The sequence below is a fragment of the Trachypithecus francoisi genome, unplaced genomic scaffold (genome assembly GCF_009764315.1).
Source record: "Trachypithecus francoisi isolate TF-2019V2 unplaced genomic scaffold, Tfra_2.0 Lachesis_group2, whole genome shotgun sequence".
Taxonomy (NCBI): domain Eukaryota; kingdom Metazoa; phylum Chordata; class Mammalia; order Primates; family Cercopithecidae; genus Trachypithecus; species Trachypithecus francoisi.
The window spans coordinates 117,810,518-117,831,097 of record NW_022681465.1 but is presented as its reverse complement, the minus strand read 5'-3'; the positions used below and the strand labels follow the sequence as shown (position 1 = coordinate 117,831,097).

Genomic DNA, 20,580 nt, shown 5'->3' with positions numbered 1-20,580 from the left:
ATCAGAGTGAACAGGCAACCTACAGAATGGGAAAAAATTTTTGCAACCTACTCATCTGACAAAGGGCTAATATCCAGAATCTACAAAGAACTCAAACAAATATACAAGAAAAAAACAAACAACCCCATCAAAAAGTGGGGAAAGGATATGAACAGACATTTCTCAAAAGAAGACATCCATACAGCCAACAGACACATGAAAAAATGCTCATCATCACTCGCCATCAGAGAAATGCAAATCAAAACTACAATGAGATACCATCTCACACCAGTTAGAATGGCAATCATTAAGAAGTCAGGAAACAACAGGTGTTGGAGAGGATGTGGAGAAATAGGAACACTTTTACACTGTTGGTGGGATTGTAAACTAGTTCAACCATTATGGAAAACAGTATGGCGATTCCTCAAGGATCTAGAACTAGATGTACCATATGACCCAGCCATCCCACTACTGGGTATATACCCAAAGGATTATAAATTACTCTACTACAAAGACACATGCACACGTATGTTTATTGCAGCACTATTCACAATAGCAAAGACTTGGAATCAACCCAAATGTCCATCTGTGACAGACTGGATTAAGAAAATGTGGCACATATACACCATGGAATACTATGCAGCCATCAAAAAGGATGAGTTTGCATCCTTTGTAGGGACATGGATGCAGCTGGAAACCATCATTCTTAGCAAACTATCACAAGAAGAGAAAACCAAACACCGCATGTTCTCACTCATAGGTGGGAACTGAACAATGAGATCACTTGGACTCGGGAAGGGGAACATCACACACTGGGGCCTATCATGGGGAGGGGGGAGGAGGGAGGGATTGCATTGGGGAGTTATACATGATATAAAAGTCATGCACATGTACCCTAGAACTTAAAGTATAATAAAAAAAAAAAAAAAAAAAAAGAATTATTTATGTATTCTAGATGCTAATCTCTTATCAGTCACATGATTTGCAAATATTTTCTCCCATTCTGTGGGCTGTACTTTCTTGATGGCATGCTTTGATGTGCAAAATTTGCAACTCTATTGTACCTAATTTGTCTAATTAATTAGATAATCTGATTTATCTAATTTGTCTTCTGTTTTCTGCTTCAGGTGTCATATCTAAGAAATAGTTGCTCAACCCAAAGTCACTTAAGATTTACTCGGTCACCCAGGCTGGAGGGCAGTGACAAAATCATAGCTCACTGCAGCCTCTAACTCCCAGGCACAAGTGATCCTCCTGAACAGCTGGGATTACAGGCCCACACCAACATACCTACCTAATTTTAAAATATATTTTGTAGAGATGAGGTCTCACTATGTTGACCAGGCTGTTCCTGAACATCCTGGGCTCAAGTGATCCTCCCACCTTGGCCTCCCAAAGTGCTGGGATTACAGGCATGAGCCACCGCACCCAGGCCCTATAATGTGTACCTTTATGCTGGTACCAAACAGTCTTGATTACCGTTGTTTTGTAGTAAATTCTGAAATCAAAAAAAAAAAAAAAAATGAGTCTTCCAATTTCACTATTTTACAAGATTATCTTGGCTATTTTGGGTCCCATGGATTTCCATAGGAACTTTAGGACCAGTTTGTCAATCCCTGCAAAAAACCCATGGGATTTTAACGTGGATTGCATTGGATTTGGAGATCAATGTGAAGAGTACTGCCATCTAAACAATATTAAGTCTTCTGATCCATGACCATGAGAAGTCTTGCTGTTTATTTACATCTTTAATTTCTTTCAACACCGTTACAGTGTCAGTATATAATTCTTACACTTCTTTTTAAAATGTATGCCTAAGTATTTTATCCTCTTTGATACTATTGTAAATGGACTTTCTTCCTTTCATATTCCATTGCTGATCGTTAAAAAATAGACATACCATTGATTTTATTTACTGATCCCATATCCTGCAAGTTTGCTGATCTCTTTTTTTTGGGAATCTGCCATTTTTTCACTCTCTCTTACACCCTTCACATATTCTCTACCCTATGTACCTAGCTTTAATTCTGTAGTCAATAATTATCATCTCTGCCTTGCATTTACATTTAGCCCTCTTTTGCTATGATATACTCATCTTACAAAACCGTAACTGTTTATGTCCACTACACCACTACTCTGCCAATACTCACACAGTTTAATATAACTGGGGAAAGATACAACTATGCTGACCAGTCTTACTTGATGTCACCTTCTCAGGCCTTACCAAGATATCCTATCAATTTTCAATACCTAGCATGGCAGTCTGTCTGCAAATATTCACCACCAATTCCTTCCTTCCATGTATGTATATGCCATCAAGAGGTGGAGTTTATTCTTCCAATCTTTGGAAATTTGTAACTGCTTTGACCAATAGAATTCAGTGAAAGTGACAGCATCCTAGTATTGTGCCTAACCTTTATAAGAACCGGCAAATTCCTCCAGTCTCTCAGAGAATGTTCACTCTGGGGAAGCCAGTCACCATTTAAGATCATATACCCTGAGACCATTATATGTTCGGACGCCCAAACTAGCCATTTGGAGAGACTGAACAGAGAGAGAAATGTCCAACTAGATAAAGTATACACTCTAAGCCTTCCAGTCCACACACCAGACCACTGAGTAAAGAAGCATTCAGGCATCTCCAGTCCCAACTGTCATCTGATTACAATGACTGAAAGACCCCTAAAGAGAATCATCTGAGACTTATCAACCCCTAGAACACTGAGAGATAATAATGCAATTGTTATCTGATAAGCCATTAAGTTTTGGCAATACATAACACAAGCCCCCCCAGCATTTACTATCTTCTTTCCTTGCTTCATTATTTTAAATGTTAGCACTTAACACTTTCTAACATATTTTACATATTTATCTTGTATGTTACCTGCGTATTCCAATAGAATGCAAACTGCATGAAAGCATGTATTTTTGTCTGTTTTGCTCTCTATGTATATTCAGAGCCTAAAACAATGCTGGGTATATTGTATATCATCAACAGATATGGATTACTGAATTAAGAAATCATTATATAGAAAACACGGCATGAAAAAGGAAAGAAAAGGTTAACATTACCAAATTAGTAAATGTATTAAAATGTAGACCCATTATTAATAATGAACGGTAATAGTAATTATATTTCTATTGCTTACATTAAAGCAACTTCTCCAATAATATTCAATATATGATATAGTTGATCCTCATTATTCATAGATTTCATTATTTGTGAATTTGCCTACTTGATAAAATTTATTTATAATCCCCAAATCAACACTCACAGTCATCTACAGATGTGCAAAGCAGTGAAAATCTGTAGTTGTCCAGTACACATTTCAAGCTCAGAGCAAACAAAGTGAAACTCTACCTTCTTGTTTCAGCTTCATAATGTAAACAAGTACGCTTTTAATGGTCTATCTACTGCCACATTTTTGTGTTTTTTATTAGTGATTTCACTGTTTAAGATGATCTAAGCATAATGCTGAAGTGCTATGCAGTGTTTCTAAAGAAAAAAAGCTTGTTATGTGACTTATATAAAAAACACATGTTAGATAAGCTTTGTTCCAGCATGAAAAACAGTGCTGCTGGCTATGAGTTCAGTGTCAATAAATCGACAATATATATTAAATAAGGTGTTTTTCTACAGAAACATACATTAAAAAGGTTATGTGTTGGTTAGCTGATGAAAATGTTGCAGTCAGTGGCCCACAGGAGCAATGATTCGGTATTTGCTAATTTATTGTTCACAGTGACTTTATATAACATAACTACCAAACAACGACAATTAGTAGTATTTCTCAGAATTTTACAGAGGTCGCCATTAATAGACTATGCTCCAATTGTGTGTAGGACATGTCATACACTTCATGTAATGGATGTGAATCTGAAACATTGCAAGCATGACTTTTGGTGAATGCAAATGTAGTATTTTACCTCTCTATGGGAGTCACTCTTTTTAAAATCTCCTATTGTAAATTATTTCTCAAAATGAAAAACACTGAAATGTAAATAATTACCTTCCTGTTATGTTTTATCAATTTAGATTTTTAGATACTGGTTTCTTAAAACAAGATTTATTATTATTAAAAATGACAGCAAATATTTATATAGTAGTTACTCTGCACTAGGCACTGTTTAAAACACTGTGCCTATATTCATTTAATGTTACAAATCCCTATTTAAAAGTGTAGAGCTGTGATTGAAATCTAGGCAACGAATTTACAAAAGATCATTCTCAAACTATTATACTTCCTCTCAAGATTGGTAAAAGGGAAAGTTCCAGCAATACAGTTGTCAATTAGCTAGACAGACCTTCATGATCCAACAGTATCTTATAATTCAACAATCTCTTAAGGATTTAACGCATTATGAGTCCTAACCCTGAACTGTTCTTTAGCTATCTCCTGAGTCTTAACCACAGATGAGATTGCATATGCTTTGGGGATCATTACCAAGGAGACATTTAACACTTTTCTTGATTCCCAAAACAAGACACAGAAAATGAATACTGGTTGATATAGGTGAATTTACAATAAGCAAGCTTAATTTTTGGGCTTGCCAATAATGTAAACACAGAAATAACTGCCTACTAGCCCTTGATAAAACATGCCTACCTGAAAACAGACAAAGACTTCACCATGCATGTAATTTTTTATATTTCTCTATTGGAAGATAAATACTTGTTTTAAAAAAGGAAAGCAGTACAATTTAGCTAACAAGAACACAGCCTAGGTTAAAATTCTGCTTCTAGTGCTTATTTACACTAGCTACTTAATCTTACAAGGATAATAATACCTGGCCCATAGAGTTGTGACAAGGACCAACTGGTATTTTGCGTGTAAAGTATATGAGTAAATGCTGTAAGTGCTCAGTAAATGTTGGCTAGTGTAACTATTATTAAATTGTCATCCCCTTTTTAACATGGTTCTGTATCATACCTACAAAAAAAATAAGACATACCAATATGTAACAATCACGTTCTTTCTGTGCCTTACCTCAGATGCTGCTCAAGAAAATGAAGTCACATAGTAAGAATTTTTAAGTTCTTTCCTCTCTACCAAAGAGGCTTATTACAATTAAAGCTAGTTATGATTAGCCATATACACTTTCTAATGCTCTTAGTAAAACAAACACCCTCCAAATAGGAAAAAAAAAAAATTCCAAGTAAAAGACATTTCAGAAAAATATCTGCTATAAGTATCTTCTTTGTATCATGTTCTATGGTAGGGATATAACTAAATACACAAATGTATGGGAAAGGGTGGGGCAGGGGAGAGAGAGACTCCATGCTCAGTGAACTGAGCCTAGTGAGAGACAGATAAGACAGAGGAAAAAATCAATAATTTTTGCAATGCAGTATGATGAGCACCATTGTCTAAAAACAATGACTAAAGCATCTAAATATAAAATTGTGAATTTCTCAAAATTTAAATTTGTACTAATTTCTGTGACCTTGGAATTAAACTTATTAGATCAAGGAATGCTTCGCAAAGATAGCATGTGATTAATTATGAGCACTTTCTTCTAAAATTACAGTAAATTTTGAAAGTTTATTTAGAGAAAAACAGAGTACATATTTACTGTTTTAGAAGCAATGGTTTCTATTGTATAAGAAACAGAAAAGCAGATTTCTTAAACCTTAAAAAATCCAGCAAGTACTGAATGAGTTAGAATTAATATTAGAGATAAACAGTGAAATATAAAGATATTATTATTGGCCGGTTGTGGTGGCTCATGCCTGTAATCCCAACACTTTGGGAGGCCGAGGCAGGCGCATCACTTCAGGTCATGGGCTCGAGACCAGCCCGGCCAGCATGGAAAAACCCCATCTCTACCAAAAAATACCAAAATTAGCTGGGCGTGGTGGCATGTGCCTGTAATCTCAGCTACTCAGGAGGCTGAGGTGGGAGAGTAGCTTGAACCTGGGAGGCAAAGGTTGCAGTGAACTGAGATCGCACCACCGCACTCTAGCCTAGGTGATAATGAGACCCTGTCTCAAAAAAAAGATGTTATTATTAAGCTGTCAAATGTAATTTTGATATTTAGGTGAAAGAGAAACTATTTCTCATAAACGTTAAACTATTTCCTAACCCTGAACTAATTTTAGACTCACAGTGTTCAAAACAGTAAACGTTAATAAGTTACTTTGGGAAAATTACCTACTAACAGAAAGAAAAATACTATACGGTCTCACTCATATGCAGAATCTTAAAAAAGGCAGAATACATAGGAACGAAGTGTAAAATGGTGGTTACTAGAGGTAAGGAAAGGGAGGAAATTAGAAATTAGGTCAAACAGTACAAACTTGCAGCGGTACAGGAGGAGTAAGATTACTGATGTACAGCATGAGGACTATAGTTAATAATACTTTATTTGCTAAAAGAGTAGATTTTAAGTGCTCTTACCACAAAAATTTTAAAGACGGTAACAATGGAAGGTGATAAGATAATTTGACTGACTGTAGTATTCATTTCACTATGTATTTGTTTATCAAAACATCATGCTATACACCTATACAAAAAAAGTTATTTTGGTAACATAATTACATTCACAAAATTTAAAGAACCATGTAAATACACATATCTAAATTGCATGTAGAGAAAAAAAAATCTGTTACATGAGTTTCATATCTACAAATTTTTTTAAATCTCATTTTATAATAATACTAAATTTCCATTATAATTTTCCATTTTTCTATTTATCCTGAAATGTTCAGCGTGCTTGTTTTAGCAGCTGTTCAAACACAGAACATTTTTTCCTTAACAAAATAATTATTGCTGTAATAATCTGTAATTACGGTTTATAACTGCAATAATCCCAAAGAAATCAGTCATTACCATAGATCACAAGTAAACGTTAACTACTGTTAATGACCTATTTCTTAGGGATTATTGTTTTCGTAAACCATGACCATATCACCACAAATACAGAAGAGCAAGACAATATAATACAAATGAGATCATAATATAATAATAAACTTATTTTGTAACATTAAAAGCCATTAAGCATCTAAATTAAAGCACACATAACAAGAGCATATAATTTTCTTTGTTCAACACTAACTGAAGCATTTACACACACACAAAAAGACTGAATACTACTACACACAGTGTATACAAACTAGGGCCATGTTAGGCATTTTTCATAATATAAAACGATCATTTTTGAGCAGACCACAAATATCTCTGAAAGGGCAGGCAGATTCCTTCCCACTGACCTTTTGACTAATACTATTAAAAATTTTTCTAAGTACCAGGCATTATATTACAAACTCTGAAACATTTTTTACTAAAACTGCATAGTGTACTCAACCATAAAGACTCCTTCAGTTTGTATTAACAAAGAATGAGGTCTGGCATTTTATTCAAGAGACAGTCCTATTTAATACCACTAAATTATTACATTTCAACTAACTGATTGATATATTTTAAACATTCATACCTTCATTCAATATCCTTTTGAAGGAAAATAGGTCTTTTCCAAGTGAATCTTTTTATATTTTAATGTAATAATTGACATATATGAAAACATATATGTAATGCATATGAAGTGTAACAAAACTAACACCTACCCAATTGAACAATCAATGCATTACCAATACTATCACACCTACCTCCATACCCTTCCCCGAGCTTGTCCCCTTACCTTCCACCCTAGAAGTAACCATGATTCAATATTTAACGCTTATTGTTCTTTTGATTTTTTAAAGTTTCCTCACATATACATATATTTCTAAACAATACGCTTCAAGTCTCATTTGTTTGGAGACTTTATTAAGTTTCATGCTGTATATAGCTTCCTGAGAGTTGCTTTTCATTAAACATCTTATCTCTGACACTCATCCTTATTAGGTATAGTTCATTCATTTTTATTGTTATATAATATTGTATAATTACATTATGATCTATTTATTCATCTTCATATTGATGGGCATCTGAGCTGTTTCCACTTTTTGCCATTATAAACAATAATGCTATGAACATTACTGCACATCTTGTGTACAGATTTTCTAGAGCAGCGGTCCCCTACCTTTTTGGTACCAGGGACAGGTTTCGTGGAATACAATTCTTCCATGGACTGGGGAGGAAGGGGAGGTGATGGTTTTGGGATGAAACTGTTCCACCTTGGGTCATCAGGCATTATACACCTTAGATTCTCATAAGGAGCGTGCAACTTAGATCCCTCGCATGCGCAGTTCACAATAGGGTTCACGCTCCTGTGATAGAATCTAGTGCCACTGCTGATCTGACAGGAGGCAGAGCTCAGGCAGTAATGCTTGTTCACCTGCCACTTACCTCCTGCTGTGCAGCCCAGTTCCTGGCAAACCATGGACCAGTACCGCTTCATGGCCTGGGGTTTGGGGACCCCTGTTCTAGAGCACACATGTAAGGGTGCAAGTGTCAGGTCAACGGGTATTCAAAAGTTCTACTTTACAAGACTATACCAAATTCATTTCTATTCCATTTCCAACTGATTCCACTTTATACTCCCACCAGAAGTATATAAGAATTCCTTTTGACTCACAGTTTTCTGTAAGATTTCTTATGATTTTATTCCCAGTAGACTGGAAAATATATTTCATGTGGTCTATTTATTTTATTAGTAATGAAGTTGGGCATTTTTTAAAAACGTATGCACCATTTATGTTTTTCTACCTGATGGCTATTGATCATTTTCCTAAAGAACTGTTTATTTTACTGATTTGTAAGAATTCTTCCCATATTTTTCTAGATGGTGATTCTTGCTTATTGTGTGTGTTGCAAATATCTTCTAAATTCTTGTCTCTTTTTTAAGTCAATTTTATTATTTTTTTCTAGAAATTTAATAATTTCCTCATTTACTGACCTCTGGAAATAGCAAGAATGATTTTACTTTTTAAATCTTTGCTGTATCCATTATTACATTTCCTCCATTTGTTCCTAATAGTATATATTTGTGAATTCTTTCTTCCTAATCACGAGAGGTTTGTTAGTCTGTCTTTTTAAAGATCTAACTTCTGATTTTTAAATTCTACTGAATCTTTATTTTTTAGTACATTCATTTCTGCTTAGTTTCCTTCTTTCTCCATTCTCAGGGTTTAATCTGTTCCTCTCATTCTAACTTCTCAAGTTAGATGCTTAGGTCCCAACATTCTGGCCTTTTTTCTTTTCCAAGTAAGCTTTTTGGCCAATAAATTTCCTTTGAATTAAGTCTTTCACTGAATTCCAAAAATGTTGTACTTCTTTATTATTGGGTTAACTCTATTTTAAAATTTTCCTCCAGATTTCTTTTACCTCACATTTACAAGTATATGTTTTAAATTCCCAAGTGTATGGGGTTTTGTGAAGTTTTTGTTTTGTTTCACAATTTAGTTTTTTTTTTTTTTTAACCAATTGGCAATTAAAACTACATTGCAAAAAAAAAAAAATAGTGGTCTCTATGATACTGAGTCATCAACATTTGTTAAGACTCACTTTATATACTAATGCTTGGACAATTTTTTTAAAACATGCCATGTGTCCTGGAGAAAATTGGTATTTTCAAACTGTTGGTTCCAGTGTTTTATATATATCAATTCATTAAAGTCTATTAATCACATTGTTCAAATCCTTTCTAAATTTACTAACTTGCTACTTATTTGATATGTCAACAATTAAGAAGTGCACTGCAGCCTTCCATTATGATGGCAAGTCTGTCCATTTCTCCCTGCAGGACTACCAATTTTTGCTTGATACGTTTTGAGACTACTTCACTAAGTACTAGATATTTAAAATTGTTATACAGGTTGCGTACCCCTGATCTGAAATACTTGGGACCAGAAGTGCTCTCAGTTCTGAATTTTTTCAGATTTTGGAATATTTGCATGCCTGGGTGAGAATGCCAATTCCAAAAATCCGAAATTCTTAATGCTTGAATGAGCATTTCCTTTGAGCATCATGTCAGTGCTCAAAAAGTTTTAAATTTTGGAGCTTTTCAGATTTGAGATTTTTGCATTTCGTGTATTCAACCTGTAACTCCCTGGTACAAAAACTAATAGCTCTAGTTGTAATAATGCTTTTTCTCTTAAAGTCATTTTTGTTTGATATTAACAATGACCCTAGCCTCCTTTAGGTTCATATTTGCACAGCACATTTTAAAAAATCCTTTTACTTTCAACTTTCCACGTTTTAATGTTTTGAGTATGTAACTTATAATTAATTGGCTATTTTAAAAATATTCAAATTTACAACCTGGTTTAACTGTAAATTTAACTCATTTGTTTATTGGATTAATAACATCTCTGGGACACACCTACCTTTTTTTATTGTTGTCTATTGTCCTACTGTCTCTGGTTATTTTCCTCCTTTCTTGGCTTTTAAAAAAGTTGAATTTGCTTATTTTTCTATTGCATTATTTTCTCTTTGCTGGGTTATGGGAGACAATCATACAGTTTCTACTCTTTTAGTTGCCACCCTTCAAGTGCTGCCATTTTAATTCCCTTCCTAAATAAGACAAGAACTTAAAATAATTTTAATTCTCACCACTTCCCCAGCTCTCTCTCTGACATGCTTCTGTTTTTCCTGTTTTTATTCTGTTCTTAATTCCACAAACTAAACATAATCCTTTTTTTGTACAGACTATGAATGTTAAAATGTTACGTGTTTACAGCCAGGTGCGGTAGCTCATGCCTGTAATCCAAGCATTTTAGGAGGCCAAGGTGGGCAGATCACTTGAGATCAGAAGTTCGAGACCAAGCTGGAAAACATGGCAAAACTCCATCTCTACTAAAAAAATACAAAAAAATTAGCCCGGCATGGCACGTGACTATAGTCCCAGCTACTCAGGAGGCTGCCACAAGAGAATGGCTTGAATTTGGGAGGCAGAGGTTGCAGTGAACCGAGATCATGACACTGCACTCCAGCCTGGGTGACAGGGCAAGACTGCATCTTAAATAAATAAATAAAATAAAATTTATGAGTTTACCAATTTCCATGTACTCCTTACTCCTTTTCTTCCTTCTGGGACCATGCCCCTTCTTCCTCAAAAATCTTTAAAATGTTTATTTAAAAACCTTTAATGAAAGATCTTCTAGTAGCAACTTTCTGCTTTCATTTGTCTGAAATCTCTATCGTTCATCCTTTTTCTTGAAAGATATTTTTGCTGATATACAATAATAGGATGGCAATTATTTTTGCTCAGTTATTTGAGAATAATATTCTAACATCTTCTGGCTTCCATTTTTACTGTTGTGAAGTGAGTTATCAATCCAGTTTACACTACTTTGTAAGTGATCTTTCTTCTCCAGCTGCTTTTAACATTTTGTCTTTGGGGTTATATAGTTTGACTAAAGTGTTGTTTTTGGTTTCTGATGGGTATATGTTGGGCTTGCTGTATTGATGAATTCATGTCTTCTATTAAGTCAAAAAAATTGTCAGAATTTCTTCAGTTATCACCTCCCCTCTTTCCTGTATTCTATCTTTCTGGGACTCATTCTGACATACCTGACCTTCTCATTCTATCGTTTAACATCTCTTTTAATATTTTCATTTTCCTTCTTTCCTGAAGTCTTGAAAATGTCTTCAGTTCTAACTGCCAATTTGCTAATTCTTTCCTCAGTTGGGTCCAATTTACTATTTAACACATCCATGAAATTTTAGATCACAAAGTTTTCAATAAAAAAAAGTTTTTTCAGGTCCTTTTCACATCCTCCTTCTTGTTTTTCACTCCTGTTATCTGCTCACTTGTGATTCTTTTTTTATTTTTTTAAATATTTCACACATAATTGCTTTATATTGCTATCCAATTCCAACATCTTAAGAGTCTCTAGAAGACAGGGGTTCTAAATCAAATAAATAACTTATTTTTGTTAGTGCTCATTCATGGCAGCTTATTTCGTTGTTTATGTGCTGGCTTTTATTGTTTTTGTTTATTATGAACACTTGTTTATCTTAATCTGCAGGATTTCCAAGGCCCTATATTATGGTTGCCATCCTTTGGAGAAAGTTTTAATTCCCTTCTGCTGGAAGCCAGGGTATCTACAAATTTAGAACCATGTTATACCCTTTTGAGGGTTCAACTTAATACAAGAGTCTCAGGTTGGCACACCTACCTTGCTACCAGCCTAAGGCTTTGTCACCAATTTTATCATTGATATTGATAATGTCTTTGAGAACAACCCTGTTTTTTGCCCTTGTTTGCTGTTTGACCCGTCCCACTCTGATTAAAGTTCACTTTTTGATCTGGGTGATGGGAGAGGTTGGGAGGGAAGAGGTCAGAGAAAGGAGAGACAGTGAATCAGAGAGCAGAGGAGTGGGAAGAAAAAAAAAAAACTAAGAAATTTCATGTACTTACTGTAAGCCCAGGATCTGACTGTTTTGCAGCTAAAAGGCCTTTCAGAGGATCTAGCTGACCACACTGAAGTTATTACTAACTCTACTTCTGAAGAACCAAACACTAATTGTCTGTGTTATATATTTTTTAAAAAATGTAATTTTATAGGTAGCTGGCTAAACACAATCCAAATTATAAAATAACATAATCCAAATTAATGTCTGTACACAGAACACAAATCTGAAATGACAAAAGATTGTCATTGTGTCATCAGTCAAAACAAAAACAGTAACACTACAAGACAAGCTTACAGGGTCACTTGTAAAGATACTCAACTAAAAGGACAAGTTGGGACTGAAATCCAGCCTATATTCTACTCACCAATCTATTTACTCTAGCATGCTGTTGCACTGGCCTGGATGAAATGGAACATTTTTCTAATTAGCACAAAGGTACCAAATGTACTACTGAGCTGGGAGAAGAGTGAAATAATCCTCAATGTCCAAAAATAATATGAAGGCTGAAATTTAGATACATAGGCACAGAAACAACTAGAAAGTTTGAGCTTCTCCTCTAATGGCCAAAGGAAAAAGCCTAGGACAAACCCAATGTGAGAAGTCCAAAAAAGCTGATGCAAAGAGTTACACACTAAATGAAAATACAAACTAGGGGAAAAAATCTGTCCTAAGCAGAGAAAGACAACACAGAAACCTGTCTGACTTGACCTCACTGCTAAGTGAACAGCAGGAAAAAACCTCTAAGTCAGACCTCAAATGGTTTGTGGACTAAATACAGACTACCAGTGTGATATGAAAATCTCATTCTAAGGAAATAATTTAAATGGAATTAAGTTGGTGTCCCCACCTCCATCTAGCAAATGAACTAAACACTCCAATGAAAAGAGATGGTCAGAATGGATTTTTTAAAAGGTAACAACTATGTACCACCTACAAGAGACACAATTTAAATATAAAGACACAGGCAGACAGGAAGTAAATGGATGGAGAAAGATATACTATATAAACAGTAAGCATAAGAAGACAGCGGTTATAGTAATATCAGGTAAGACAGATTTCAAGAGAAAAGGTCAATTAATAAGGAAGACATAACAATTACAAATGTTTATGTGATGCAAAAATTTAAGGAATTAGAATATAAATAATTCCACAATCATATTTGGATATTTTAACACCCCTCTCTCTGCAAATAAAAGAAATAGACAAAAAAAAAAAAAATCAATAAAGACAAAGAATATATGAACATTATTACCTTAATTTATACTGACATAATATTACACTCAACAATAACAAAATACATATTCTTTTCAGGTGTATATGCTTTGTTTGCCAGGACAGACCATGTTCTGGGTCATATGACAAGTCTTAATAAATTCAGAAAGACTGAAATCACACAAAATGACATTTGACCAAGGTAAAATTTAAAAATCAGTAATGATAACTAGGAAAACCCTAAATATTTGTAACTTAAAAGCACACTTCTAAACAATCCAAAAATTCACAAAGAACAAAGAAATAACAATTAAATTAGGAATTATCTTTAAATGAAAATAAAAATAAAACAACAAAACTTGTGGGATCCAACTAAAGTAATGTTTAAAAAAAAATTTATAGCTTTAAATGTTTTTATTAGAAAAGACCAAAAATCTCAAACTCAAAGATCTGGAGTCTACACCCAGAATTAGAAAAGGAATATTAAACAACATCCAAAGCAAGTATAAGGCAAAAAAAAAAAATAAAGCTGAAAAAAATCAATGAAATAGAAAATGAAGAAAGAATAAAGAAGATCAATGAAACTAAAAATGGTTCTCTGAAAATATCAACAAAAGTGATGAAAATCTAGTTGGATCACTCAGAGCAAAAAAAAAAATGACAAAATTATCAATCTCAACTTCAATTTCTGGAGATATTAATAACAATGGAATATTAAGAATAATTTTATTCCAATACATAGAAACATTGAGCAAATTCCTTGAAAGACACAAATGACTAAATTTGACTCCAAGGGAAACAGAAAATTTGAATATTTCTATGCTGATTAAAGAAAATGAATTCGCCATTATAAACTCTCTTGGCCCAATGGCTTTAGAGATGAATTCTATCACTCTTAAAGAAGAAATAATAGCATTACTACACAAATTCTTTCAGAAGATACAGGAGGAAGAGGGAACAGTACCTGACTCATTTTATGAAGCCAGTATTACCATGTTACCCAAACCAGGCAAAATCACCACAAGAAAACTACAAACCAATATTCTTCTTAAACACTGATATAAAATAACAAAAGTGTTGCAAATTGAATTTAACAATTTCTAAAGAAATATTATATTATGATCAAGTAGGATTTATCCAGAGAATGCAAAGCTGACTTCACATCGAAAAATCAATAATATAATTCACTACATTCGTAAAATAAAGGAAGTCATTTGAATAGATGCATAAAAGGTCTATTTTAAAACCCCAAAATAATATGCTATCATTATAAACACCCTAAGGAATTGAAGAGAACTTCCTCAAACTTACAAATGTCTTCAAATAGCGTACAGATAACATCATACTCAACGGTAAAATGCTCAACGCTTTCTATGTACAAACCGGAACAAGGCAAGAATGTTCCCGTCTTAGCACTTTTATTCAACACTGTACTGAAAGTCCTACCAGTAGAATAAGGCAAGAAAAATAAATAAAAGGCATCGAGACTGGAAAGACGACATAAAACTATCTTTACTTGCAGACAACATGATCACATAGACAATCCTAAGAATCTATGAAATCGTTATTAGAACTAATAAATTTAGCAAAGTTATAAGGCACAAAGACAAAATTCAATTCTGGTTTAACAGAATAGCAGAGCATAATCAGGAAATTTACAACAGCATCAAAATGCCCAGGAATAAACTCAGTGAACAATTTCAATAATTGTACACTGAAAACAATAAAACAGTGCAAAGAAAACCAAATGTTTATGAACTGCAAGCCTCAATGTTGTTAAGCTGGCCTAAACTGATGTATAGATTTGAGGTAAACCCTACCAAAATTCTAGCACCTACTTTGAAGAAACTGAGAAGCTGATGCTAAAATTAATTAGTAAAGGAAAAGACCTAGAATGGCCAAAACTGTATTGAAAAAAAAAGTTAAAGAATTTATATTACCTGATTTCAAGAATTACTGAAGCTACAGTAATCAAGCCAATATAGTATTAGCATAAGGATAAACATATATAGATCAGTGGTGCAGAACAAAAACTCCAATAATAGACCCTAGCACTTTATGGTCAATTGATTTTTGACCAAGGTGTCATGGTAATTCAATGGGGGAGAAAGACAGTCTTTTCTACAAATGGTGTTAGAACAACTGGATAACTGTAAGCCTTGACCCTTAACTCACAACATTCACAAAAATGAACACCAAATGGATCACAGGCCTCAACATAATAGCCAAAACTATTAAACTTATAGAAATCATAGAAGTCTTCATAGCATTAGGTTAGAAAAGATTTCATAAACACAAAAACCTCAAGCCATAAAGAAAAAAGTGAAAAAGTAGACCATCAAAATTAAAAACTTTTCAGCTTTCAAAAACAGTTAAGAAGACAAACCATAGACTGGGAGAAAATATTTGTAAAATATATATGTGAAAAAGAGATTATATACAGAATATAGAGCATATAAAGCACTCTTACAATTCCATAACAAAAGAGCCAACAATTCAATTTAAAAATGGGCAACAGACTTCTCACAAAATAAGAAATACGGGTGGCAAAAAAGAATAGAAAAATGTTTAACATCATTAGTCATTAGGGAAATGCAAATTATAACCACAACGAGATAACACTAGACATCAAGTATTGTGCCTAAACAAAACAGATAGCAAACGATGGCAAGGATGCAGAGTAAGTGAAACTCTCATACAGTGTTAATGGGAATGAAAAATGATACATCCACTTCATAAAACTGTTTAGTAGTATCTTACAACATTAAACATGCATTTACCATATGACCTAGCACTCATCTTAGGTACCTATCCAAAAGAAATTTCTTCTACAAAGACTTGTCTAAAAATGTTAATAACATCATTATTTGCAAAAGCCAAAAACTGGAAGTGTAATTCAAAGTCCATCAGCTGGTGAATGGATAATGGTAAGACCATACTATGGAATACTATGTAACAACAAAAAGAAAATATGTACAACATATTTGAATCTCTAAAACATATGCTAAGCAAAAAAGGAAAAAAGATATTTGCAACTCTGATCATAGACAAGGGGCTCACTTTCAAACTGTAAAAAGCTCTTAGAAATCAAGGAGAAAAAAAGGACCAACGATCCAACAGAAAAAATGGCAAAGGAAATGAACAGTTCATTTACCAAAAAACAAGACCAAATGGCTCTTATCTAAATTTAAACAATGCACAACCTCACTGACAAGAGAAATGCAAAAGTTAAATTATACTGAGAAATCATTTGTCACACACAGGACTGCCAAGAATTCAAAGAAATACCTAATGTAGATGACAGATTGATGGGTACAGCAAACCACCATGGCACGTGTATACCTACGTAACAAACCTGCACGTTCTGCACATGTATCCCAGAACTTAAAGTATAATAAAAAAAATTGTCCTATGAAGGATACATAGAAATAATCTCATACATTTCTAGTGGACAAGTAAATGGTATACTCCTTACAGAAAACAACTGGGCAACATTTGCAAAATTACAAATACATTAAACTTCCACCCAACAGCAATTCCACTAGGAGAAATTTATAAATTCATATATACATGAAATGACATGTACAAAGTTTATCTGTATAGGAATACTTTTAATAGGAAAAGACTGTAAATCACTCAAATCATTGTCAACAGTGGATGGAATGGTTAAATAAATTATGATATATTCAAAATGTAAAATATTACGTATGTATCTATAAAAAATAAGAGTTTTCTCTATATTACGAAAATAGTCATAAAACACTTTAAATGAAAAAAGCAAGAAGTAGAGTAGTGAGTATGGTATGCTGTATTCTATGCAAATAAGGGAGGTAAGAATTTACATACTCATAACTGTTTGCATACGCACATAGAAACTTTGGAAAGACACGCAAAACTATAAGAATAACTATTTGCTAGAGTGAAGAAAGGGAGGGCAGAGTACTGGAACAGGTCACTTTTTTTTTTTTAATTTTTGCACAATGAAATACATTACCTCTTCAAAAAAAATTTTGTGAATTAATCAAAATCAAGTTTGATAAGAAAATAAAAATATCACACTAAAATGATATGCAGCAGACAGTCACAAACTTGGGAGTGATATTTACAATTCAAAAACCTAAATGATTAATGTCAAAATACATAAAAGACTCCTAAAAATCAGTGAAAGAAAGCAATCCAGTGGTGAGGTGGAAATGAACAAAAGAGATGGACATACACGTCACTGATGATGACACAACAATCAATAAACATGAAACAATACTGAACTTAATAATCAGCAGAGTGAAAAGTAAACCCATGAGGTATATTATTCTCAACTAGATCATCAAAAATGTAGGTATAATAATATGAGCTGCTGGCAAGAATCTAGGTCCAGGTTAGCAAACTACAGTCTATAAGACAGTCTCCTGTTTTTGTAAACAAAACTTTACTGAAACACAGACATGAGTATGGTCTATGGCTGCCTCCTAGCTACAAAGGCAGACTTGAGTAGTTGTGACGGAGACCTAAAACATTTACAATTTGGCGCTTTAAGAAAAAGGTTGCCACTTCCTGATAGAGATTGATGGGAACACATGAACACTATTGGTAGGAGGTCAAGTAGTACAATCACTTTGTAAAACAGTTTAACAGTATCTACTAAAGCTGAATGTATAATGGATATACACAACAATTGTTACAGGAGCACTGATTTTATTAGCAAAACCCAGAAAACAAATACCTATTAACAAGAGAATGCACAAATAAACTGAGGTACATTCAAACAACGTTAACAGTGCATGGCACTGAAAATGAAGGAACTATAGCTATATGCATCAATATGAGCTGTCATAAATATAATATGGAGAAATGATAAGAATAAAGTTGTCAAAGAAAAATATAGTATGATTCCATTTGTATAAAGTTGGGAAATATGCAGTATCATGTATTATTTTCAGAATGCATACACGTGGTAAAACTGAAGTAAAGGCATGAATTGATAAACCCAAAATTCAAAATTGTTAAGTATTTTCTGCTGATAGGAAAGAGGACAGATTTGGAAAGAGGAACAAAAAATGCTGCAAAGGTATTGGCAATGATCTAATCTTTAAGCGAGGTAATGGTGTTTGTAGTTACTGCTATTCTGTATGTCTCAATATATATAAATATCCTTTAATATGAATTTGATATTTAATAACTTTCAAAACTCTTCTAGAAGAATAAGTCAATAATGAAGAGACTAAATGCTGCAAAAGTGTTAGTTCTCCCCATTTAATTTACAAATAAGATCCCAATGAAAGAAAAAGAACACTGAAGTAAAGATTATCTCCCACTAGCCCCTCAACAGTACTATGTGACTTAATGCAAGATGGACAGACAATAAACAAAAGGCATTTTTAAAAAACATTATTTAAATGTAAAGGATAATCTTCTAAAAAAATTTTTTAAAGTTAAAATGGGAAATCACTGGAAGTAAATTTGATTATGATCCCTTACTAAACTCACTTTCCAATACAAGATATACAAATACGAAAAACTTCAGAACTATAAAGCGCTTTCTCCTAGAAATTTCCATTCCCATAGTGTATCTTATTAAGAAAATTGGAAAAATGTATTTATTTTTACTCCTAATGTTCCTAAAAGGACCTAAAAGGATATACAGAAATAAATACCTCCTGCAACAATAAAGGATTAAAAACAAAACAAAGAAGAAATTGAGGAATAAAAATAACAGTAAAGCCATAATGAAGGCTAATACATAAAAGCAAAATCATAATGATATATTATATACTTTTTTTGGCTGAAATTGGGTTCTGAGTTTGCAATCAAGTACCACAAAGAAGAAAACACAACCAGTTATGATAGTTATGTTCATAAACTATCTGCTCAAGGGTCATTATCAATTTTTCTTGGTATTGATTCCAGAGAGAAGTATATCCTATGAATCTTATAGAGAAAAACTGAAAGAAAAAAAATATCATCCAACAAATTACCAATATACACAGGAAGTTAATAAAATGAACGGTTTGGCCGGGCGCGGTGGCTCAAGTCTGTAATCCCAGCACTTTGGGAGGCCGAGATGGGCGGATCACGAGGTCAGAAGATCGAGACCATCCTGGCTAACACGGTGAAACCCCGTCTCTACTAAAAAATGCAAAAACTAGCCGAGCGAGGTGGCGGGCACCTGTAGTCCCAGCTACTCCGGAGGCTGAGTCAGGAGAATGGCGTGAACCTGGGAGGCAGAGCTTGCAGTGAGCTGAGATCCACCCACTGCACTCCAGCCCTGGGCGACAGAGCGAGACTCCGTCTCAAAAAAAAACAAAATAAAATAAAATGAACGGTTTATTAGGGGACCAGGAATTGAGGAAAATACATAAAAATAATTTGCAGTAAAACTATTAAAGTGATTATTGATGTTACTTAACATTCAACATAATACTCAGTAATCATATAAAGTTTACTGACCTTCCTGAATGGTGATGTCCACAGTTACACCAGAAGATGGATGCAGAAGTTTTTGGTAATTCTGTGCATTTTGGTCGAATAACTGCACAAGAAGAGCACATGTCTTTTCATATTCACATCTGCTGACAGTGCACAACTGCTCCAATTGCTGAAACACAGTGGCAGTATCATCCAGTGGATCATCTAAGTGATCTCTGCAAACACAGAATAAGTTTGCAGACAGCATTAGAATGTGAAGGACTTTTATTCACCACAAGTAAACTTTACGTTAAATAAAAACTCTATAATAAATGAGGCCGGGCGCGGTGGCTCAAGCCTGTAATCCCAGCACTTTGGGAGGCCGAGGTGGGCGGATCACGAGGTCAGGAGATCGAGACCATCCTGACTAACACTGTGAAACCCCGTCTCTACTAAAAAATGCAAAAACTAGCCGAGCGAGGTGGCGGGCGCCTGTGTCCCAGCTACTCCGGAGGCTGAGGCAGGAGAATGGCGTAAACCCGGGAGGCGGAGCTTGCAGTGAGCTTAGATCTGGCCACTGCAGTCCAGCCCGGGCGACAGAGCGAGACTCCGTCTCAAAAAAAAAAAAAAAAACTCTATAATAAAGGAATAAAAGACAGAGACAGGAGGATCACCTGGGGCCAGGAGT

At 34.1% G+C, this 20,580-nt stretch overlaps 1 protein-coding gene across 1 annotated transcript in view; it reads right to left on the bottom strand.

Moving 5' to 3' along the window:
- RANBP17 (RAN binding protein 17) overlaps positions 1-20,580 on the bottom strand; it is a 455,080-nt gene that overhangs the window by 378,034 nt on the left and 56,466 nt on the right. The window contains exon 12 of the mRNA XM_033180282.1: positions 19,935-20,128. Coding sequence (XP_033036173.1) covers positions 19,935-20,128 — 194 coding nt within the window. The remainder of the gene's footprint in view (positions 1-19,934; positions 20,129-20,580) is intronic.